Source organism: Papio anubis, chromosome 12 (genome assembly GCF_008728515.1).
Source record: "Papio anubis isolate 15944 chromosome 12, Panubis1.0, whole genome shotgun sequence".
Taxonomy (NCBI): Eukaryota; Metazoa; Chordata; class Mammalia; order Primates; family Cercopithecidae; genus Papio; species Papio anubis.
This window is the reverse complement of record NC_044987.1, coordinates 69,390,327-69,416,686: the sequence shown is the minus strand read 5'-3', so window position 1 is coordinate 69,416,686 and position 26,360 is coordinate 69,390,327. Positions and strand designations below refer to the sequence as shown.

The following is a 26,360-nucleotide window of genomic DNA, read 5'->3' as shown; positions in this document are numbered from 1 at the left end:
TAGCCAAGCATGGTGACACACACACTTGTAGTTCTGGGAGGCTGAGGCAGGAGAATTGCTTGAACCTGGGAGGTGGAGGTTGCAGTGAGATCTCGCCACTGCACTCCAGCCTGGGTGACAGAGCAAGACTGTCTCAAAACAAACAAGCCAAAAAAAAAAAAAAGCAAACAAACAAAAATAACGGGCATTCTGGTTGCGGTAAGGTGGTATCTCATTGTGGTTTTAGTTTGCATTTTCCTAATGATTAGTGATGTTGAACATTTTTCATGTTTCCTGGCGATTTGTATATCTTCTTTCAAAAATATCTGTTCATGTCATTTGCCCACTTTTTAATACAATTATTTGTTTTCTTCTTGCTAATTTAAATTTCTTACAGATTCTGGATATTAGTCCTTGTCAGATCCATAGTTTAAAAATATTTTTCTCCCATTCTGTAAGTTGTCTATTCACTCTGTTGATTATTTCTTTTGCTTTGCAGAAGATTTTTTAGTTCAATTAGGTCCCCTTCATTTATTTTTGTTTTTGTTGTATTTACTTTTGGGGCCTTAGTAATGAAATTTTTACATTTAAAGCCTTAATCTGTTCATGAGACTGATATACCCGAATATTCAAAACTTAGAAGTTAGGTTAGCTTATCCTTTGTCTTTGAGAACATATTAAGATTACAAATAGGATCTTTTTTCTAATTGCTTATTGCCGGTGTCAAAGAAAACTTTTGATTTGTGTATATTTGTACGTCTGCCTACCTAATTAAACTCTTACCAATTCAAACTGTTTAGTCAGTTTGTATGTATTCTCTAGGCAGACAATCATATTATCTTACACATAATGAAAGTTTTATTAGAGTGGTGAGGACAATGCAAATATTGTATGGTAGTAATAAAATATCTGGATGTAAATTTTTGCCAAAAGCAATATAGGTCTCCCATTTCAGTTAAGCTTCCATTTTAAGCAAATAATTTTGGATAGTCCCTTTTAAGTATATACTTTATCAAAAGCTGCTTATTAAAATTGGGCATATATGTGACATGCATTATTCTGTAAAAACAAAATATTTGAGATTTCACAAACTCTTAAATTGACTTCTCTTCCAAAGTCTTCTGCCCACTATATTTTCTCTGAACTTTTTTTTTTTTTTTTTTTTTGGTGGAAGAACAGAATGTCGCTCTGTCACCCAGGCTAAAGTGCAGTGGTGTGATCACAGCTCTCTGCACCTTCAACCTCCCAGGCTTAAGCAATCCTCCTACCCCAACCTTCTGAGTAGTTGGGACTACAGGTGCATGCCACTCCCCTTGGTTATTTTATTTTATTTTATTTTTTCAGGACAAGGTCTCACTCTGTCACCAAGGCTGAAGTGTAATGGTGCGATCTCAGCTCATTGCAGCCTCTTAGGCCTAGGCTCAAGTGATCTTCTGGCATCAGCCTCCCAAATTGCTGGGATTACAGACATGAGCCACCACGCTGGGTCTTTTTTCAAACTTTTGAAGACTATCTATATAATGTTCAGAGCACACATCTGACTCTGCCCTGGCCTGGCTTGGCACAGACTTCAGTCTCCTAAAGCTTCTATTACTTTATTCACAAATCAGTTATTCTTTGGTCAGAATATAGTTTATAATAACAGTTCTTTGTTATCACTTCTTTTCTATCCTCTTTAGAAATGTATTAGCAAAAACAAAACAATTTTGGGGTTACTTAACCTTTAAAAAGGAATTCAAGGACAATTAAACATTTTTGTGCTCAACTTGTGAATGCTCTAGAAAACCAGTTCTATTTCCCTGGGAAAATAAAAAGACATGTCTGGAAATATTTATATACTACTATGCTTATTTCAGCATTAATTATAAAAAATAATAAACATCTTAACCAACAATAGGGAATTGGTTATATTTTATTTATATCTACATGATAGTATAATATTCATGATAAATATATAATATATAAATATTATTCATAATAATATTTATATAATGTTAAAAATATATAAATACATGGGAAAATACATGTTAGAGGAAGTGGAGAAAAACAGGATTCATAACTGTATATACAGTATGCCCCCATTGGATAAACACACACACAGACACACACACGCATACCTTCAGAGATAAATGGTTGCTAGGAAATGTTACATGTTACAGAATTTATTTCACTTTCATTTTATTTAAATTTTTCTGCCATGTATTTATATTAGTATAAAATAATATGCATAAGGTGATTTATGAAGATAATTTAGAAGTGAAAGAACATGGGTTCTAGAGATGCAGAGACTTGGATTCTAGTCCTGCCAGTGTCACAAACTCTTTATAACCTTAATGTCTAACAGTCTTGGTTTCATTGTTTGTAGAATAAGTCTTGTGAGATATGGTTATATATAAAGTATCTTACCAACTAGAGAGATTATTATATTAGTACGTACCTTTTATTTGCAGATGGATGGCCTAATTGCAAATTATCTACTTCATACATTTTGGCAATTAAGCAAGTAAACGAAGCAGGTGTTTGTAATGCATTAACGTATAGACTTTAGCAATGTCTAACAATTCCAGCCTTGCAACCTTGAAGTATAATTTGCTTATAGGTTATACTAAGTTCTTGAAGAAAAGTAGAGATAAACAAAGACAGAACATCCTGAAAAGGATTCCCCCATTGCCTGTTCCCAGACATGTTGTAACATTTTTATGGGCATGGTATGTGTGAAATGGTGAGGTCAAGGTAGAAGGGAGTTGTCAAAAACATACGTCATTGCTCATACACTCATGCATGTATGAAAACAGTATTATTTGTCAGATTATGTGGTATGTTTTGTCACTTCAAATATATGTGTTTTCTCAGTGACTTGAAAAAAGGAGGGCGCAATGTTAAGTCAGTCTGTTATGAAGTCAGTTCTAAACATTTTGGGTTTTGCACCTGTGATAGCTTTTTTTTTTTTTTTCTGTTTGCCTATAAAGACACTGGGGAGAGAAAAATCCTGATTTTTATCCTGTTTGTTTAATGCTTATCATCCTGCTTACTATCTTTTAGTGACTACTTTCCAGCTGTCTAAACATTTTCCTCACGTTCCTGTCGGAAGTGTGACTTAAACCCAGGTTCAAGAATTGGGATGTCCACATCCTCATTGTTTATTTCTCTAACACATTTTTAGTTAGGAATGGAAAAGACTAAGCCAGCTAGCATTATTACATTTGAAACCCAAATTCTATGAGGAGTACTTCTCATTAAATTGTGGGTTTATATTCTTATACTTCAGAATCTACTATTGTTTAATCTTATGATACGGTGAATTTGAAAAAGAGTCATTTAACTGCAAGTTAGGGTCATTTCTTTTCATCCTTTGAAAAAGAATATTTGTAAACTGAATTGTGTAAATTATTGTTATATTTCTGACTATGTCTGTTAGTGTTTTGTTTTATTTGAGAATATAGAATTCAAAATATTCTGTAAAATATGATTCTAATGGTATTTTTAAATGCACAGTATATTTAATGTCATTTACATGTGAAATAGAGGATCTCATATGTAACCAGTGTCTAGTTAACTGTCTTGACAACCTCTCTGTCAAAAATGTGGTAAAAAAACATCTGACCAGGCCAACTGTTAATTACTATACTATTTGAGCTGTGGTCACATTAAGCTGAGTTTTGAAGAAGTCTGTTGGATCTGAAAATTGATCCTTAGAAATTCCCAAAAGTTTTAAGGGTAATACTTCCTAATCGCAGAATTATCTTATAGTGTAAACTAACATATTTATGAGGCTATTTAAGTAACTAAGGTGGTCTTACTACCTAAACCCTCACATTCTTTTTTTGGATATGTTTATTATTTTCTATTAGAAGAAGGAATTTTCTTATAGGCTTTTTAAAAAGAGACACATTTAATTTAAAGGTTATACATTAAAACATGGCTCAATAGCAAAGGTCTTGGGAAATATTGAGAACCTATAATATTTCATTTCAAGAGATCATTTAATTTAGTCACAATGCTATGGACATCTTTTGTTATTCTGTTATATTTTTCTTATATTGTCTGTGTGTGCAAAGCATTTGAGAAAAGTGGGCACATTAATAGTTGTTTTTTCTAGTTTCAGGCAGCAAAATATCTGACTGCCCATTTAAGTAATAGATTTACTGTAGTTTCCCCCTTAATCCATGGTTTTGCTTTCTGTGGTTTTATTTACCCATGGTCAACTAAGGTCCAAAAATATTAAATGGAAAATTCTAGAAATAATTCATTGGTTTTAAATTATGCACCATCTGAATAGTATGATGAAATCTCACACTATCCCACCTGGGATATGCATCATCCCTTTGTCCAACATATCCACACTGTATACACTATGCACGCATTAGTCAGTAACCATCTTATCTGATTTACCATCAGAAGGTCAATAGTAGCCTATAGCTGTGTCACAGTGTTTATGTCATTCACCTTTCATCTCATCACAAAGGCATTAAATCATCTCACATCATCACAAGAAAGGTAAGTATAATACAATAATACATTTTGAGCGAGACCCCACTCATATAACTTTTATTATAGTCTAATATCATAATTGTTATATTTTATTATTAGTTATTGTTCATCTCTTACTATGTATACTTATAAACTAAACATTATCATTGTTATGTATGTATAGGAAAAAACATAGTACATATAGGGTTCCATATACATACATACATACATAGTACATATAGGGCTCAGTATTATCCACAGTTTCTGGTAACCACTGTGGGATCTTGAACATATCCTCCATGGGTAAGAGGGGACTTATATGCCTATATGTATATGGTTATAAAAAGTTGCATTGTTATTTCTGTTAGGTAACTTCAATTTGAGAAGTCAAATATATTTGGTAGAATTAGAACTAAAATGAAGAGATTTTGCTTTTTCTTATTGAAAACCTGTAGTTTCTTTAAAAATGTGAAAATAAGCAGTCATCATTCTCTAGTGTATGTTTTTTGTACCATTTACCAAGCCTAGTGATTAGCTAATGATCATGAGTGACAGACTTCTATGCAAATGGAATTATTTGCTGTTAATTCACAGAACTGATTCACTTTTTATCAGAGGGGCAGTTTGTGGTGGTGGTAGAACTGATGATGCAGGTTGTATCATTACATTATGTTATAACCCAAGCTCACGTACTTCTTTCCTGATTCTGAGGCTCATTTTAGAAAATGATGTACCTTATTCACGAAAGAAGTTTGTTGAGAGAAAGTAAAAGGATTTTGAAAGATATTTTTGGCTTTTGTTGTAGCCTGATAAAACTTTCCAGTTCTACCAAGGATTATACCTTTCTATTACCCAAGCAGTTTAAGCCAAGGGTAGTTACATGTTAACACCCATTCTCATTAAAATAGCAGTTCCCATAATTTTAGTCTCAGTACCCTTTATACTGTCACAAATTATTGAGAACTCTAAAAGAATTTTGTTTATGTGGTTTTATCAGTTCATTTATATATTAGAAATTACAACTAATTTTTTTTTTTTTTTTTTTTTTGAGACGGAGTCTCGCTCTTGTTGCCCAGGCTGGAGTTCAATCACGCGATCTTTGCTCACTGCAACCTCTGCCTCCCAGGTTCAAGCGATTCTCCTGTCTCAGCCTCCCAAGTAGCTGAGATTGCAGACATGTGCCACCACACCCAGCTAATTTTTATATTTTCATTAGAAGCGGGGTTTCACCATGTTGGCCAGGCTGATCTCAAACTCCTGACCTCAATTGATCCACCCACTTCGGCCTCCCAAAGTGCTGGGATTACAGGCGTGAGCCATCGCACCCGGCCCCAACTAAAATAATTTTTTTAAAAATTTTACCCACTTTTAAATAACAAAATCCCATTCCATGTTAACAAAAATACCATGTTTTTATGAAAAATAGCTGTCTTTTCCAAAACAAAAAGAATACAGAAAAGAGTGATACTCTGTTACATTTTTGTAAATGTCTTTGATATTGGCTTCATAGAAGCAGCTGGATTCTCATACCTGCTTTTGCATTCAAGCTCTTAGATTTGATTTTTTTGGTTGAAGTATATGAAGCAAATCAAATCTCACAAATATGTCATTGGAAAAGTAAGGAGTATTTAGTAGCTTTTTCAGATAATTACGGATACTCTTCTTTATCTACTGTTCCAATATCCAATGAATAGTAGTTTCTTAAAGGTTAGTTACTGTGGAATTTGTAACCACGTCTGTGAATTTTTTATATTGTTACATTAAAATCTGTTGGTGTACTGGGCACTTTGAATGGATCTTTCACATGCATGATTTTATATCATGCACTGGTCATTTGGCAAATATGGGTTTAGTGAGTTATATACAGCTTCCAAATATTGACACATGTCACTATATAATACTTAAAATATAACATTAACTAATAGTATAATATTTGTCATAGAAGTCTTAAAATATTGCAAAACTGTCAGGTACTTGAAAGCTCATATTTTATCATTGATAACAAATTTTCTTAGATCTTTATCTTGAAGGGACAGGCCCAGATGATTCATGTTGAGAAAATATCTGCCAAATACATGTCTGCCAAAATATGTTTGGCATATATAATGCCAGTTATAATCAAATTAAAATGTTTATTGCCTCATCAAGGGCCTTTTCAATTAAGACTGACTTTTTTATTGCAAATATGCAGCTATAAAGAATACAGCAATTACTAGTATGGTTTGCTGCCACTGCTTTGATTTCTATTAAGACACAAGCAGTTTTACTCACAGGAAAGAAACAACCAAGATCTCAGTTTTATTATGAAAATAATTTTGACATTGGGGACTCTTTTGATAGCTGCTATTCTAGAATAAAATAGGTTTATTGCAGTCACAAATAAGCCTGAGATAGAGGGTTATGGAATTTAGTATAGATGGGTTGTTGAGAGAAAAATATATGGGTATCAAGGGCAATTTTTAATATCTGCAGGTTCCTAAGGGCTGACTGTGGGACTTGATTATCTGCAGATTTTGATATTAGTGAGGGGACCTGTAACCAATCCTCCACAGATACCAAGGGACACATAAAGACAATGATGTCGGTTTTTCTTTACCAGATTAGTATTAATAGATAAGAAGTTCTAGGGAAATACAGAGGAGAATAGGTTGTCATTATTATTGTTGTTGTTATTCATAATAAAGATGATTTTGGAGTATAGTAGAGGAACAGCCTGGCCTGATTCTTTGGTTTGGAGAGGGCTAGAGAAGCTAGGAAGTTTCAAAGAAGACTTCATAGAATAAATGATTCTTAAGTGATCAGTAATATTTTGAATAAATTGCTATTTTAAACTGAATATATAATAGAAATGTTTTTACTGATTTGCTAATTAAGGTACGGTTAAGCCTTTCTCTAGAGAAACTGTGAACATGATTAACATCCCTCTCCAAATGTAGGAAATCATGTCGATCTTGTTTTCTGATGTCTCTAGACTCATACAAGGTAGGCAATGAGACAGTGAAAGCAGGAGCTAGTTTTGAAAAATGTCTGTGCAAAAGAGGAAAATGTCAAAGAGATGATGATAGAAACATGGGTTGGATCAAAGAGGGTCATGTTCATAATACCTAACATTTACATCCACTGGATTATATGCCAGGGGCTTCTCTGAGCACTTTGCCATGTGTATGTAAGATCAGTTGAATGTATTTATGTAAGTCTACTTCTGGGCTTTCTGTTCTGTTTCGTTGATCTGTTTGCCTATTCTTTTGCCAGTACCACACTGTCTTATTTACTATAGCTTCCTGATAGGTCTCAAAGTTTGGTAGTGTCAGTCCTCCAACTGTTTTTCCCCAATATTGTATTGGCTATCCTGGATCTTTTGCCTCTCTTTATAAACTTTAGGATCATTTTGTTAATATCCACAAAATAACTTGCTGGGATTGCTTTTGGAATTATGATGAATATGTGGGTCAAAGTGGGATGAACTGACATTTTGTCAGTATTGAGTCTTCCTTTCCATGAACATGGAATCTCTCATTTATTTAGTTCTTTGATTTCTTTCATCAGAGTGTTATAGTTTTCCTCGTATAGATCTTTTGCATATTTTGTTAGATTTATACCTAATTATTTCATTTAGTGGAGTGCTAATGTAAATGGTATTATATTTTTGCCTCAAATTCCACTTATTTCTGACATAAAGGAAAAGTGGTTGATTTGTGTATATTAACTTTGTACCTTAGAATTTTTTTTTTTTTTGAGACGGAGTCTCCCTCTGTCACCCAGGCTGGAGTGCAGTGGCCGGATCTCAGCTCACTGCAAGCTCCGCCTCCCAGGTTTACGCCATTCTCCTGCCTCAGCCTCCCGAGTAGCTGGGACTACAGGGGCCCACCACCTCGTCCGGCTAGTGTTTTGTATTTTTTAGTAGAGACGGAGTTTCACCGGGTTAGCCAGGATGGTCTCGATCTCCTGACCTCATGATCCGCCCGTCTCGGCCTCCCAAAGTGCTGGGATTACAGGCTTGAGCCACCGCGCCCGGCCTTAGAATTTGTTTTTAATTGTTTATTAGTTCCAGGGGTGGTTTTTGTTTGTTTGTTTGTTTTGTCCTTTCAGATTATCTGTTTACACCATCATGTCATCTGTGAACAAAAGCAGTTTTGTTTCTTTCCTCCCAATATATATACTTTTTATTTCTTTTTCATTTTATTGCTTTAGCTAGGACTTCTAGGATAATATTAAGAAGCGTGGTGAGAGGGGCATCCTTAACTTTATTCCCCTGATCATTTGAGTTTTTCATCATTAAGTATGCTATTAGCCATAGGAGTTTTTTTTTTTTTTAAAAGATATTCTTTATCAAGTTGAGGAAGCTTCCCTCTACTTCTAGTGTACTGAGGCTATTTATCATCAATAGGTATTGGATTTTGTCAAATGCATTTTCTGCATCTATTGGTATGATCACATGATTATTCTTTAGCCTGTTGATACGATGTAATGGTTTAATTGATTTTTGAATGGTTAACCAGCCTTGCATGCCTGGGATGAATTCCACTTGGTTATGATATTCTTTTTATTCATTGTTGAATTCAACTTGCTAATATTTTTGCTTTTATGTTTATGAGCAATATTGGTCAATAATTTTTATTTCTGTAACTGTCTATATCTGGTTTTGGTATTAGTATAGTGCTGGCCTCATAGAATGAAGAAGGTATTCCCTTTGCTTCTGTTTTCTGAAAGAGTTTGCAGATAATTGGTGTACAGTTGTCCTTTGGAATCTGCAGGGGGATTGGTTCCAAGAATCCCACACATATACCAAAATCCGAAGATGCTCAAATGTTTTATATTAAATGGTGTGGTATGTGCATATAACCCATGCATATCCTCCTTTATATTGTAAATCATCTCTAGATTACTTATACCTAAGACAATGTAAATGTTATGTAAATAGCTACTACCTGGATTTTTATATATACTATTTTTATTGTTGTATTGTTATTTTTCTTTGTTTTTCCCAAATATTTTTGATCCATGGTTGATTGAATCCACAGATGTAGAACCCACAGATACAGAGGGCTGACTGTAACTTCTTCCTTAAATGTTTAAAAGAATCCACCAGTCAATTCATCTGGGCCTGGGGCTTTCTGTTTTGAAAGTTATTAATTATTCAGTTTCTCTGACAATATAGGACTATTCTGATTGTCCATTTCTTGTGTGAGTTTTGGCAGATTGTGTCTTTCAAGAAATTGGTACATTTCATCTACATTGTCACAGCTGTGGGCATAGAGTTGTCTATAATATTCATTGATTATCTTTTAAAAGTTCATGGGAACTTTTGTGTGGAGGAAAAGTTAAATATTAAATTTGAACTCAATTGAACGTGGACACAAACAATGGTCACCAAGTCCTGGAACAGGTTGTGTGAGCCCCTTGAGGCGTTCTTCCAGCACTGTTTCAGAGAAATCTCTATTTCAATCTATTCCTATACCTTGGTTATTGAAAAGCAATAGGCTGGGTGCGGTGGCTCACACCTGTAATCCCGGCACTTTGGGAGGCCAAGGCGGGTGGATCACTTGAAGTCAGGAGGTCAAGACCAGCCTGGCCAACATTGCAAAACCCCATCGGTACTAAAAATACACGAATTAGCCAGGGACGATGACGGGCACCTGTAATCCCAGCTACTCAGGAGGCTGAGGCAGGAGAATCACTTGAACCCAGGAGGCGGAGGTTGCAGTGAGCCGAGATCGTGTCACTGCGCTCCAGCCTGGGCGACAGAGCAGGACTCATCCCAAAAAAAAGAAAACCAATAGACAATCATAAAAACACGTTGACCTTTTTGTGTTCCTTGAGCACAGTCACCAAGGGCCTTCGTGACTGTACCTCCTGCCAAACAACTCGTTACAAAAACAGCTAGGTTCCCACGCTGCGCTGAAGCTTCATGAGACCTCTCCTTGTCTGTGTACAGACAAGTGGCTGACTATGGTGCCCAGGCTGCTGCTTCCCAGTCTGGTGGTTGTTAGAAACAAGTGCTCGGAGCCACAAAGTGAAACCAGCACTCAGGCAAAAAGCGTTCTCAGCAAGGCAATTTACTTCTGCCGAAGGGTGCTCCCTGCATCAGCCACGATTGCAAGAGCACACTGAACAAATAGGGTAGATGCGCAATTCGCAAGGGAGTGGGTAGCAATTGTTCTTCTGCTATGGCACAAGACGTGTCTGGACATGTCTGGGCAAGTTAGGGCACGGCAAGAGCAGGAGGGCTGCTTGCAGGCTAAAAATGAGAAAGTACAAGGAGATAGGGCCTTCGAACCAAGGACATTACACAATGAAACCCTTTGAAGAGGAATTCACCACCTCTGGCATGGTGAATCCTCCATAGTCTGGTGAGTGTGGTGTCCAGCTCTGGAGCCCAGGCTGTTGCTTCCCGGTTTGGTGGTGAATCCTCCATAGTCTGGTGGGTGTAAAGACATTTATCTCTTTTTCCCTTCTCCCCTTCGCATTGCAATTTGCTTATTATATCATTTGCTTATTATATCAATTTGCTTATTTTATTAGTTTGCTTATTGTATCATTTACCTGTTAAATCTACATATGGGATAAAGCTTGTTTACCTTTAAAAGTATTGTGTGTGTGCCTTTTCTTCTCTCGCGGGTCTCCCACCCAGAACAATCTGTACTGATATTCCCTCTTTCATTTCATTTGTTAGTAATTGGTGCCTTTTTTTTTCTTAATTAGCCTGGCTAGAGGCTTATTGATCTTTTCAAAGAAGCAGCCTTTTATTTTATTGATTTTTCTCTACTGATTTTCTGTTTTCAATATCATTGATTTCAATTTTAACTTTTATTTTCTTTATTTGCTTACTCTGGATGTAATTTGCTCTTTTCTAGTTTCCAAAGGTCAAAGCTTAGATTACTGACTTTAGATCTTTCTTCTTTTCTAATATGTGCATTCAGTGATATAAATTTTTCTGTAAGCACTGCTTTCACCACATCCCACAAATTTTGATGTTGGATTTTCATTTTCAGTTAGCTCAAAATATTTTTAAAATTTCTCTTGAGATTTCATCTTTGACTCATAATGTTATTTAAAAAGTATTATTTGGCTGGGTGCAGTAGCTCATGCCCATAATCCTGGCACTTTGGAAGACTGATGCAGGAGAATTGCTTGAGTCCAGGACTTCGAGACCAGCCTGGACAACATGGAAAGACCCTTTCTCTACAAAATAAAAAATAAAAAATATTAGCCAGATATGCTGGTAGGTGCCTGTGGTTCCAGCTACTCAGGAGGCTGAGATGGGAGAATTGCTTGAGCCCAGGAGGTTGAGGTTAAAGTGAGCTGTGATCATGCCACTACAGTCCATCCTGGGTGACAGAACAAGACCCTATATCAAAAAAAAAAAAAAAAAAAAAAAAAAGTGTTGTTTAACCTCCAAGTATTTCTGGATTTTCCAGCTATCTGTCTGTTACTGATTTCTAGTTTAATTCTGTCATGGTCTAACAGCAGACATTGTATGATTTCTTTTCTTTAAATTTGTTAAAGTATGTTTTATGGACAAGAATATGGTCTGTCTTGCTGAACAATATATATCTTTTTTTTGTAATGAATTGAAGACTCTCAGATTCATATGGAAATTTTAAAATAACTCTATTTTCTCTCAGTGATACATATTTTGCACTTGATTTCCAATTTATTCCATGATTTGTTCTCATAGTTAGGCGGGAGTCTTTCATTTTGATGTGGTGTTCCTACATATGCCAACCTAGGTCTCAGAAATGGCACCCAGAGTGGCATCTGTGGGAAATCTAGGCTGTCTTCATGAAATATATATGCACATTGGTGAAAGTTTTCAACATTATGAATCTGTACATGAACTTTTTAAAAAAATATTGGCTTTAGAATCATACCTCATCAGGTAGGAATTTGTTAAAATGGGCAAACATTTAAAATTTCTCAGAGATTAACTAATAATTAACTTCTGTTATTTTTAAATGTTACTTTTTTTTTTTCTATTTCATTTAGTTTTGTCAGCCTGGCGGGTGGCAACTGTCCAGAGAGAGGAAGCAGCCAACGTTCTTTGTGGTTGTCCTGACAGATATTGACTCAGATCGACATTACTGCTCATGCCTGACCTTCTATGAGGCAGAGATTAATCTTCAGGTACAAAAACCTTTACTAGCTAAAGTACAGTCGAAGGTACAACATTTAGGAATGTTTTTTTGTATGCCATATTTTTGTTAAAACTGCAAGTTTGAGTTTTATGGGCTAGCTTAAGAAGCATGTAGAAATTTTTATGTTTAAGGTTGGAGAGGAGAGCAACATGTTAAAATTACTTTCCAGATTTAATTGTCCTTTTTCGAAACATTGATCATAATCTGAATATTTCTAAAAATAGTGCATCCTTGAATTGGTTTATTAAGAATATTAATTTCTTCTCTTGGTGAACCTATGATTTTCCCTGCCAGCCCTTCTCCTGGGAGGTCTTTCATAGAATGTGGAACATTTACTCAAAATGTTTGCAAATCATAATTACAATGCCTGACATTATTGTTTAGGCATCCAAATGTTAACTCATTCTTCTTAGGGGTAATGTTATCAACATGATCAGGCAGAAATTCATAAGCTAGAACTATGAAGACTTAGAAAATAATTGCCCTTTCAGACTATTGGTTGAGGTTGGTTCTTAATTTCACACTACTGGCTCTACTTTCTCTAAGCAGAAAGGAGTCATAACAAAGTATTTGGCAGCTTATGAAATTTTAGGGGTGAGGGACAAGCAGGGAACCAATTCTAGGTACTAGGAACAGCCCAGCTTGGTGCTAGTCTCATAGAAACCATATTCCTTCCACCTTTTACCACTTGGCACTTATGATGCTGGGTATGTATCAGACATTATAACCTTCACCATAGTTGTGCTAGAATATCCATTCTCCTGCAGATATTCACACTGCTGACTTCTGCTTTAGTCTCACACTGCTGACTTCTGCTTTTAAGTTTTACATGAGTTGTTTCTTTGGTGGAAGTAAGATTGCATACAGAGCCCATTTTGCCCCAAAAAATGAAGGGATTTTTTTTTTGTTGGTGCTGGTGGTGGTGGTTTTTCTTTCCAGGCTCTATAATACAAGAAGGAAACTGTAAAGGGGATTTGGAAGATATTGAGTAAGCTAGTTTGCATAATCTGCTGTAGTTTCTGCTACATATAGAGTATCACTACTGGGGGGAAAAGATTGGCCTGCTTTCTGAAATGGCTTAACAAAGGAGTGTTGGGTAGTTTTGATTATGTTTATTAAACTCTAAAGATCTGAATTTTTTGGATGCAGAAATCTGATTTTTGAGTAAGAGGAGACAAATTACCTTTCATGATGCAGACTCATTATTCAAGTTCACTAGACTGATGTATTAAAACCAACATGCTAGATTACTAATTTATAGAGAATGTGAAAAGTGCTGAAAATGCATATAGAACAAAATATGCATCATCAGCACGTTGTCTTCCTGTCACCAGATCTTAGTAGAAAGCCATATCAAAGTATGGACTTTTGATTATGGAATCAAACTAAGGGATATTTGATGTTAAATACTTAAAGACTATCAGATGAACATAGCCTGTTGCTTCTATTTGAAATTAGAGATTATGTTATCAATGGGGACAGAAAACTTTAAGTGTGATTTAAAGTTTCCTCTCCCCTGGATAATGTGTGGATGTATGTTGCCAACAAATAGCTAATCAACTTCTCATTTTGATCAATTCAATCTGAATAAGTTAGAGAGTGTTCTCTACCCAAGAACCACTTTGTCTCTTTTATTGGCCTTTCATTTCTCTGTTGATCTTTAGCATTTAAGTTAATGCTGAGAATTCAATATTTTCTGTTATTTCCATATTCTTGAGGGTATTGCTTCACAACTCCTTGGAATTATCTAATGAAACTAACTATAATTATTTAGATTCTCCCTCTTCACTATTAACCCCTCTTCTTCTAGACAAACTATCAGAAAGGCAATATATTGACATTATATTAATAGCAGATGTTTATAAATAGGTTCTAGGAATTCTTGGGTATTTTTCAAACTTTTAATTTGGAAATAATTTTAAACTTAAAGAAAAGTTGCAAGAATAATGCAAACATGTATATAGCCTTTACCCATATTCACCTGTTGTAATATTTTGCCCCATTGATTTATTTGAGGTCTTTCTTCCCTACCCTTCCTTTCTCCCTTTATCCCTTTTTCCCTCTTCCCCTCCCTTCCCTCCCCTTCTCCCCCATACACACACACACAGTTTATTTTTTCTGAACCATTTGAAAGAAAGTTGCATGTATCATTTACCCTTACCCTAAATTCTTTAGTATATGCTTCAGAGGTACATGAACAGTATGTAAACAGTACAGTTATCAACCTCAGGAAATTTAACATCAATATAATAAAACCTACCATCCATGTTCCAGTTTTGTCATTTGACCTAATAATGTCCTTTATAGCACCCCCCATCCCTTTTTTCTTCCAGTACAGGATCTAGAACATACTACATATATTGCATTTAGTTGTCATTTCTCTTTTGTCTCTTTCCATGTGGAATAGTTGTGCAGCCTTTCTTTGTCTATAATGTGGACATTTTTAAATAATGTAACTTTTCACCCCCATTTTTAATACAATGTTTCTTATTTTGCGTTTGCAATGTCTCTCATTGTTAGTTTCAGGCTCTGCACCAACAGTTGGAATATTACCTGTGTTCCTTCTAAGGGACTCTTTCTTTTTTCTTTCTTTTTTTTTTTTTTTTTGAGACGGAGTCTTGCTCTGTCGCCCAGGCTGGAGTGCAGTGGCCGGATCTCAGCTCACTGCAAGCTCTGCCTCCTGGGTTTACGCCATTCTCCTGCCTCAGCCTCCCGAGTAGCTGGGACTACCGGCGCCTGCCACCTCGCCCGGCTAGTTTTTTGTATTTTTTAATAGAGACGGGGTTTCACTGTGTTAGCCAAGACGGTCTTGATCTCCTGACCTCGTGATCCATACACAATGCCTATCTGTCCCTCATTGATGATGTTAATTTTGGTAACTTGGTCAGATGATTGTCAGATTTCTCCACTTTATAGTGGCTATTTTTATGTTTGCAATTAATAATCAGTCTACTGGAAGGCATTCTAAGACTATGCAAATATCCTACTATTCATCAATCATGTTCCCCTAGATTCAGCATTTACTAATGATTCTTGCCTACAGCAATTTTGATACTGATAACAAAAAATGATTATTTTCTAACTCCATACTCCCTCTATATTTAGCAGTCAGCAGTCGACCTTTTACTATAAGCTAGAATTCTCTCTTCCTGTCTATTTGAGCTATAGACTCGTGGATTCAAGTTTTTTCCCCCAATAATATATAAATCATTAATGCTTTTTATTATTTTAATGCACAAATTATCCCATATTTGACCAGTGTGCACCACTCAGACAGATTTCCGTGTTCTTTTCACAGATGTCCTTTTAGAAAAAGTACTTTTTAACTTTTCATCATAACGAGTTGATCTAGGATCATTTTATTCCTTCCCTGCCTCTGCCTTGAAATCAGCCATTTCTTCAAGGAGTCTGGCTGTTTTGAGTAGGGAATAATATTAGAAGCTAAGATCTGGGTTCTTGTGTAGTTTGAATCTGTATGTCAAAAGTTATTTCTCTTTTTAGCTTAGATATTTTCCTACTTGCTATTTTCAGTGGACCCAGAAATCATAATTTATTTTTTACGATCACCTTACAGAAGGTTACAGTCTGCTTCATACCAGATTTTTCCAAGATTCTAAAAATGTAGATAGATTGTGAGAATTCTGGATTCTATATAATTGTACTTAAGTACTAGCCAGAATTGTAAGATCACTTTTCTGGAAACATAAGTTAATGTCTTTTGGGCTTGGTCGGAAAGAGGGACAAACAATGAGGCAGAATTTGAAAAAAAAAAAATAGAACCCAGAAGATGTTTCTTTCTTGGTCATCAGTAAAGTTGTTTTCATTTTTGGCATGAACTGTTTACGTCCCTTTAAAAATGTGTTTTTCTTTTCTTTTTGGATCATATCATCAGTTCAAAATAGATCTTTTAATTCTTGTTTGGTGTGAATTACTTCATACCAAATATACTATGACACATTATTTGGAATCCTAAAGAGGGGGAACTTAGGGACATACACCATCCAAAATATGATTGTGCAACTTTAAAAATGTTAGCTCTGTTATCTTTCCAAGATACAGTAACACTGTCAGTAATCATAAGCAAACCTTTGGCATTAAACTTTTGATAATATGTTCCCAAAATTACTCAACTAGGTAATGTGATCCTAAATTTTTTTAAGTAATCAGTAAAATATGATAGATTTACATTGACTTTTATGACTTAACTAAATAATAAGTTGATTATCTTAAAATATATTAAGTATAAAATTTTAAATATCTAAAATTTAAATTTAGTTCTGTATCTTTTTAAAGTTATTTCATATGTTTATATACTTGTCTCTGAATCAGTGATAATTATGCAGTTCTCAGTGAGAACATTTGGTATGTCATCAAATTGTCATCAAAGAAAGAGAGAGGGAATGAATTTTGTAATTTCGAGAGATGAGATGAGGAAAAAAGAGGGAGAGACATAGAAAGCATGAGATATGTTTCTCCATCTCAGTGGGCTTCAAATCTAGCTTGGGAAGCAGAACCAAAACTTAAGTACAAAAACATTCCAAAGTACCATATGCTAAGTATCATTCAGTGAAATAGATAATAATTGCAGACCAAGCAACTGGAATAAATCATACGGAGTTTAAAAGACTCAGTGGACATTTTAATAAGAGCCAACACCTAGAGTAAGGGAAAGAAAAAGAACAATTCAAACAAAAAGCCTGTGAAAAGGAAAAAAGATTGTAGTGCTTATGCTAAATTAAAGTCTTACGTTCTGGGCACTGTGCTAAAAGTTTCACAACACTTTATTTCATTCTGTTTTATTTAACTCACATATAGTTTATTCTCACAAAACAGCATTTGATAGGTTTTAACATTTCCATTTTACAGATGAGGCTTACTTAGGGACATTCAGTACCAAGTTGAAGTGCTTGATTGATTGTGGCTCCAAGGACCAAATAATAACCACATTTACTACAAACCTGCGAAAATTGTATCAGTGTGCTATAGGTTCAAGAATTAAGTGTCAAGGATAAAAACAATTATGGGAACAAAAATGATACCCAGGAGCAGACTCTATTGTGTATAGATCAGTATCCAACAATAGAAGCTTTATAAATCAATGGAATGTGTATATTTCAACAAATATTATTTAAACAGTTGATGAGCTATTTGAGAAAACAAAATAAATTTAAACATAATATCATACAATTAATTCCAAGTAGTTAAGTAATTACCTGGAAAATGGAGTCATAAAAAGGAATTTATAAATTCATCTCTAGGCCGGGCGCAGTGGCTCACACCTGTAATCCCAGCACTTTGGGAGGCCGAGGCGGGCGGATCACGAGGTCAGGAGATCGAGACTGTCCTGGCTAACATGGTGAAACCGTCTCTACTAAAGAAAAATACAAAAAATTAGCTGGGCGTAGTGACGGGTGCCTGTAGTCCCAGCTACTCGGGAGGCTGAGGCAGGAGAATAGCGTGAACCTGGGAGGTGGAGCTTGCAGTGAGCCGAGATCGCGCCACTGCACTCCAGTCGGGGCGACAGAGTGAGACTCTGTCTAAAAAAAAAAATTCATCTCTATATGTTATAAAACAGTGGAGAACACCACATACAAAACATTATATAGATTAGCTGAAGTACTACAACCCAATCATTTTTGGTACTCCCCACCCCCACTGTCCCGCTGTTTATCATAGTAAACTATGCTCATTGTAGAAAACATAGAAAGAACATGCAGGAAAAAAATTGAGAGAACAGAAAAAAATGGACATATTTTCTTCCAATAAAAAGGATTTTTTTTTTTTTACAAAAATTGCTGTACACTAATTGACCATATGGGTAGGTTTAATTAATCCCCTGATGGACATGTATTTCCTGTTTTGTCAGTATTATGAATAACTGTGATGAATATCTGGAAAAATCTTGATTCCTTCAAGAAGAACTTAGTCCAAGGTAATAAAACTCCTTGAACTAAAAGTTAGAAATAGCGGCGTTTGGGAATTGGGCTTGCTGATATTGTAATCAACTTTACACTTGGTAGCATTCTAGAGACTAATTCTTAGGTCTTATTCAACAAGACTAGACTTTGTTAGAGTCTAGTGAAAACTAGCATGTGTAACATAATTCACACAGAGAAAAAATTGGGAGACTTGTATGTTCTGAGTTTATTCTATAGTTTGATAATTTACAACCTTTGCAAATATCCACATGGGATTCTCCTTAGAGTATGGATGGTGAAGATTATGTTTTTTACCAAAGCATCTGTCTTCTCCTCCCCCTTTTTGAAATGAGAATTGGCAAATGGACAGAATGCTGGATCTTAACATTCACCTTGGTGTCCCTCACAGTTGTACTTTGTAGGAAAAAACTATCACTGAATTAACTATGATTAATTGGTACTACATGCTTAAAATGATATAAGACATTAAAACAGCAGGAGAAACTTTTAGGAGTAAGTTTCCAGAATCCTTCAACATCAAATACTTTTTCTTAAATTTTGACAACAATTTCAAGCTAGTATTGTTACTATTTCATTTTAAAACAAAGATTACTACATTCAAATATAATTAAAGGAAAACAAATCTGAACATCTTTTCAGATTGGCAGTTTGGCTTCTCAGATGTTATCTTAAACAGCTTATTTGAACTAATATGTTATTTCTTACAAAGTTTACACAGAAGAGTATAAGATACTGAAAGGAGAAGTAGCTTAAGAGAAGACTTGGCTTGTTAATCCCAGTTATGCCTTTAATGATCTGTATGACTTTGGCAAGTCATTTCATCTCTCTGGGCATGTGATTACTAAAATGAAGCAGGTAGCATAGATTTTAAATATCTTCCACTACTGTATTATTTTTCTTATTCTGTCATTTTAACTATGTCTGATTTTAAAGATATATTTTAATATTGTTCATAGCAGATACACTTTAAATTATGTCCCACAGAACACTATTGCAAGTCATCTTCTGAATAAAGTGTACTTTTAAAAAAAATTTTATTAATCCAGTCTGTCACTGATGGACATTTGGGTTGATTCCAAGTCTTTGCTATTGTGAATAGTGCTGCAGTAAACATACGTGTGCATGTGTCTTTAAAGCAGCATAATTTATAATCCTTTGGGTATATACCCAGTAATGGGATGGCTGGGTCATATGGTACATCTAGTTCTAGATCCTTGAGGAATCGCCATACTGTTTTCCATAATGGTTGAACTAGTTTACAATCCCACCAACAGTGTAAAAGTGTTCCTATTTCTCCACATCCTCTCCAGCACCTGTTGTTTCCTGACTTTTTAATGATTGCCATTCTAACTGGTGTGAGATGGTATCTCATTGTGGTTTTGATTTGCATTTCTCTGATGGCCAGTGATGATGAGCATTTTTTCATGTGTTTGTTGGCTGTATGAATGTCTTCTTTTGAGAAATGTCTATTCATATCCTTTGCCCACTTTTTGATGGGGTTGTTTGTTTTTTTCTTGTAAATTTGTTTGAGTTCTTTGTAGGTTCTGGATATTAGCCCTTTGTCAGATGAGTAGATTGCAAAAATTTTCTCCCATTCTGTAGGTTGCCTGTTCACTCTGATGGTAGTTTCTTTTGCTGTGCAGAAGCTCTTTAGTTTAATGAGATCCCATTTGTCAATTTTGGCTTTTGCTGCCGTTGCTTTTGGTGTTTTAGACATGAAGTCTTTGCCCATGCCTATGTCCTGAATGGTACTACCTAGGTTTTCCTCTAGGATTTTTATGGTATTAGGTCTAACATTTAAGTCTCTAATCCATCTTGAATTAATTTTCGTATAAGGAGTAAGGAAAGGATCCAGTTTCAGCTTTCTACTTATGGCTAGCCAATTTTCCCAGCACCATTTATTAAATAGGGAATCCTTTCCCCATTTCTTGTTTTTCTCAGGTTTGTCAAAGATCAGATGGCTGTAGATGTGTGGTATTATTTCTGAGGACTCTGTTCTGTTCCATTGGTCTATATCTCTGTTTTGGTACCAGTACCATGCTGTTTTGGTTACTGTAGCCTTGTAGTATAGTTTGAAGTCAGGTAGCGTGATGCCTCCAGCTTTGTTCTTTTGACTTAGGGTTGTCTTGGAGATGCGGGCTCTTTTTTGGTTCCATATGAACTTTAAAGCAGTTTTTTCCAATTCTGTGAAGAAACTCATTGGTAGCTTGATGGGGATGGCATTGAATCTATAAATTACCTTGGGCAGTATGGCCATTTTCACGATATTGATTCTTCCTATCCATGAGCATGGTATGTTCTTCCATTTGTTTGTGTCCTCTTTGATTTCACTGAGCAGTGGTTTGTAGTTCTCCTTGAAGAGGTCCTTTACATCCCTTGTAAGTTGGATTCCTAGGTATTTGATTCTCTTTGAAGCAATTGTGAATGGAAGTTCATTCATGATTTGGCTCTGTGTTTGTCTGTTATTGGTGTATAAGAATGCTTGTGATTTTTGCACATTAATTTTGTATCCTGAGACTTTGCTGAAGTTGCTTATCAGCTTAAGGAGATTTTGGGCTGAGACAATGGGGTTTTCTAAATATACAATCATGTCATCTGCAAAGAGGGACAATTTGACTTCTTCTTTTCCTAACTGAATACCCTTGATTTCTTTCTCTTGCCTGATTGCCCTAGCCAGAACTTCCAACACTATGTTGAATAGGAGTGGTGAGAGAGGGCATCCCTGTCTTGTGCCAGTTTTCAAAGGGAATTTTTCCAGTTTTTGCCCATTCAGTATGATATTGGCTGTGGGTTTGTCATAAATAGCTCTTATTATTTTGAGGTACGTTCCATCAATACCGAATTTATTGAGCGTTTTTAGCATGAAGGGCTGTTGAATTTTGTCAAAAGCCTTTTCTGCATCTATTGAGATAATCATGTGGTTCTTGTCTTTGGTTCTGTTTATATGCTGGATTATGTTTATTGATTTGCGAATGTTGAACCAGCCTTGCATCCCAGGGATGAAGCCCACTTGATCATGGTGGATAAGCTTTTTGATGTGTTGTTGAATCCGGTTTGCCAGTATTTTATTGAGGATTTTTGCATCGATGTTCATCAGGGATATTGGTCTAAAATTCTCTTTTTTTGTTGTGTCTCTGCCAGGCTTTGGTATCAGGATGATGTTGGCCTCATAAAATGAGTTAGGGAGGATTCCCTCTTTTTCTATTGATTGGAATAGTTTCAGAAGGAATGGTACCAACTCCTCCTTATACCTCTGGTAGAATTCAGCTGTGAATCCATCTGGTCCTGGACTTTTTTTGGTTGGTAGGCTATTAATTATTGCCTCAATTTCAGAGCCTACTATTGGTCTATTCAGGGATTCAACTTCTTCCTGGTTTAGTCTTGGAAGAGTGTAAGTGTCCAGGAAATTATCCATTTCTTCTAGATTTTCCAGTTTATTTGCGTAGAGGTGTTTATAGTATTCTCTGATGGTAATTTGTATTTCTGTGGGGTCGGTGGTGATATCCCCTTTATCATTTTTAATTGCATCGATTTGATTCTTCTCTCTTTTCTTCTTTATTAGTCTTGCTAGTGGTCTGTCAATTTTGTTGATCTTTTCAAAAAACCAACTCCTGGATTGATTGATTTTTTGGAGGGTTTTTTGTGTCTCTGTCTCCTTCAGTTCTGCTCTGATCTTAGTTATTTCTTGCCTTCTGCTAGCTTTCGAATGTGTTTGCTCTTGCTTCTCTAGTTCTTTTAATTGTGATGTTAGAGTGTCAATTTTAGATCTTTCCTGCTTTCTCTTGTGGGCATTTAGTGCTATAAATTTCCCTCTACACACTGCTTTAAATGTGTCCCAGAGATTCTGGTATGTTGTATCTTTGTTCTCATTGGTTTCAAAGAACATCTTTATTTCTGCCTTCATTTCGTTATGTACCCAGTAGTCATTCAGGAGCAGGTTGTTCAGTTTCCATGTAGTTGAGCGGTTTTGATTGAGTTTCTTAGTCCTGAGTTCTAGTTTGATTGCACTGTGGTCTGAGAGACAGTTTGTAATAATTTCTGTTCTTGTACATTTGCTGAGGAGTGCTTTACTTCCAATTACGTGGTCAATTTTGGAATAAGTACGATGTGGTGCTGAGAAGAATGTATATTCTGTTGATTTGGGGTGGAGAGTTCTATAGATGTCTATTAGGTCTGCTTGCTGCAGAGCTGAGTTCAATTCCTGGATATCCTTGTTAACTTTCTGTCTCGTTGATCTGTCTAATGTTGACAGTGGAGTGTTGAAGTCTCCCATTATTATTGTCTGGGAGTCTAAGTCTCTTTGTGAGTCTGGATTAAGAAAATGTGGTACATATACACCATGGAATACTATGCAGCCATAAAAAAGGATGAGTTTGTGTCCTTTGTAGGGACATGGATGCAGCTGGAAACCATCATTCTTAGCAAACTATCACAAGAACAGAAAACCAAACACCGCATGTTCTCACTCATAGGTGGGAACTGAACAATGAGATCACTTGGACTCAGGAAGGGGAACATCACACACCGGGGCCTATCGTGGGGAGGGGGGAGGGGGGAGGGATTGCATTGGGAGTTATACCTGATGTAAATGACGAGTTGATGGGTGCAGCACACCAACATGGCACAAGTATACATATGTAACAAACCTGCACGTTATGCACATGTACCCTACAACTTAAAGTATAATAATAATAAATAAATTTAAAAAAAAATTTTATTATACTTTAAGTTCTGGGGTACGTGTGCATAACATGCAGTTTTGTTACATAGGTATACATGTGCCATGGTGGTTTGCTGCACCCATCAACCTGTCATCTGTGTTAAATATTTCTCCTAATGCTATCCCTCCCCTAACCCCACTACCCACTAGCAGGCCCCAGTGTGTGATGTTCCCTGCCCTGTGTCCATGCATTCTTATTGTCAACTCCCACTTATGAGTGAGAACATGCAGTGTTTGGTTTTCTGTTCTTGTGTTAGTTTGCTGAGAATTATGGTTTCCAGCTTCATCCATGTCCCTGCAAAGGACATGAACTCATCCTTTTTTATGGCTGCATAGTATTCCATGGTGTATATGTGCCACATTTTCTTAATCCGGTCTATCATTGATGGACATTTGGGTTGGTTCCAAGTCTTTGCTATTGTGAATAGTGCCGCAGTAAACATACGTGTGCATGTGTCTTTATACCAGCATGATTTATAATCCTTTGGGTGTATACCCAGTAATGGGATGGCTGGGTCAAATGATATTTCTAGTTCTAGATTCTTGAGGAATCGCCACACTGTCTTCCACAATAGTTGAACTACTTTACACTCCCACCAGCAGTGTAAACGTGTTCCTATTTCTCCACATCCTCTCCAGCATCTGTTGTTTCCTGATTTTTTTAATGATCGCCATTCTAACTAGCATGAGATGGTATCTCATTGTGGTTTTGATTTGCGTTTTTCTGATGACCAGTGATGATGAGCATTTTTTCATGTGTCTGTTGGCTGCATAAATGTCTTCTTTTGAGAAGTGTCTGTTCATATCCTTCACCCACTTGTTGATGGGGTTGTTTTTTTCTTGTCAGTTTAAGTTCTTTGTAGATTCTGGATATTAGCCCTTTGTCAGATGAGTAGATTGCAAAAATTTTCTCCTATTCTGTAGGTTGCCTGTTCACTCTGCTGATAGTTTCTTTTGCTGGGCAGAAACTCTTTAGTTTAATTAGATCCCATTTGTCAATTTTGGCTTTTGTTGTCATTGCTTTTGGTGTTTTAGACATGAAGTCTTTGCCCATGCCTATGTCCTGAATGGTATTGCCTAGGTTTTCTTCTAGGGTTTTTATGGTTTTAGGTCTTACGTTTAAGACTTTAGGCTGGGCGCGGTGGCTCACACCTGTAATCCCAGCACTTTGGGAGGCCAAGGTGAGCGGATCACGAGGTCAGTAGATCGAGACCATCCTAACACAGTGAAACCCCATCTCTACTAAAAATACAAAAAAAAAAAAAAAAAAAAAAAGAAATTAGCTGGGTGTGGTGGTGGGCACCTGTAGTCCCAGCTTCTCATGAGGCTGAGGCAGGAGAATGGTGTGAACCTGGGAGGCGGAGCTAGCAGTGAGCCGAGGTTGCACCACTGCCCTCCAGCCTCGGTGACAGAGCGAGACTCCATCTTAAAAAAAAGAATTTAATCCATCTTGAATTAATTTTTGTATAAGATATAAGGAAGGGGTCCAGTTTCAGTTTTCTGCATATGGCTAGCCAGTTTTCCCAACACATTTATTAAACAGGGAATCCTTTCCCCATTGCTTGTTTTTGTCAGGTTTGTCAAAGATCAGATTGTTGTAGATGTGTGGTGATATTTCTGAGGCCTCTTTTCTGTCCCATTGGTCTATATATCTGTTTTGGTATCAGTACCATGCTGTTTTGGTTACTGTAGTCTTGTAGTATAGTTTGAAGTCAGGTAGCATGATGCCCACAGCTTTGTTCTTTTGGCTTAGGCTTGTCTTGGCTATGTGGGCTCTTTTTTGGTTCCATATGAAGTTTTAAAGTAGTTTTTTCCAATTCTGTGAAGAAAGTCAGTGGTAGCTTCATGGGGATAGCATTGAATCTATAAATTACTTGGGGCAGTATAGCCATTTTCATGATATTGATTCTTCCTATCCATGAGTGTGGAATATTTTTCCATTTGTTTGTGTCCTCTTTTATTTCCTTGAGCAGTGGATTGTAGTTCTCCTTGAAGAGGTCCTTTTTGGATGAATGTGTGTTGTAGAATTTATTGCATGACAGTTGTTTATAACCAAATGTCCTGTTTCTTCATGCAGTATTTTAATATGCCACATTACATAGTCATTAAACAAGGTTTTGACATTTTGTATCATATAATACTTCATGACAGCATTTCCCAGTATGTGTTCCATAGGGCACCAGGTCTTCTAGATGTGCCATAATGTAGAGATCCAATAATTTTGACAGATATTGTGCTTTAAATTGAACAAACAATACTTTCATATCAAAATTTGAGAAATCCTGCAGTAAAGCAACCTTTTTAACATATTGTTTCCAACATTCTTTGATTAGGAGACCCTTTTGCTCAGTAATGTCTTTTAGGTTCCAGGAGAAAACACTTCCTATTTTAGTGCCACTAAAACCAGAATTCTTTTTTTTTTTTTTGAGACGGAGTCTCCCTCTATTGCCCAGGCTGGAGTGTAGTGGTGCGATCTTGGCTCACTACATGCTAAAACCGGAATTCTTTATGAGCAGATATATAGTAGACATATAATTGAATTTGTCCTGTCTTCTGAATACTGTAGAGCCCCAGGGCTCTGCTATTGAAGGGGAAAATCTGCAGTATATTCTCTTTGCTAGAGGTAAACTTGATTCTGAACTGAAGACTGGTGGCCTAGATGGTTTGAAGGCTTGTTATCCTAAAACGTGTATTTCTTACGTATTCATTATTTTCCAGACCAATGAAAGGGCAAACCTGGTTTGATCATGTGGACATGTCAACATGATTAAAAGATTATTTGGCAAGAAATGAAGGGTTTTGGGGAGAATTTTAGAACTTATAGAATTTTGCAACTACTTAGGCTCCATTATTTCCAATTCTGGAAAATTTTTAAGTTCTTAAATTGCTTTACTGAGACAATTCTATATAGTGGTACAATTGCTATATATTACATTTTGGAAAGGAAATTTAGGATTGAAAATGTTTTACTTGTGGAATTAATTTTATCCTCTTTTTATAAGTGATTATTTAAGAAATGCTGTGGGAAGACTTTTACTGTGATACAGTATTGTTAAAAATGAACATAGCACAGAGATGTTGGATGCCACAGGTCCTTTAAGGATAGAAGGGTCAGGA

At 36.0% G+C, this 26,360-nt stretch overlaps 1 protein-coding gene across 7 annotated transcripts in view; it reads left to right on the top strand.

Annotated features, from left to right (window-relative positions):
- SBF2 (SET binding factor 2) overlaps positions 1 to 26,360 on the top strand; it is a 517,824-nt gene that overhangs the window by 225,124 nt on the left and 266,340 nt on the right. For all 7 annotated transcript variants that reach the window (XM_003910236.3, XM_017948646.1, XM_009186612.2 and 4 more), the window contains exon 3: positions 12,436 to 12,573. In XM_003910236.3, coding sequence (XP_003910285.3) covers positions 12,436 to 12,573 — 138 coding nt within the window. The remainder of the gene's footprint in view (positions 1 to 12,435; positions 12,574 to 26,360) is intronic.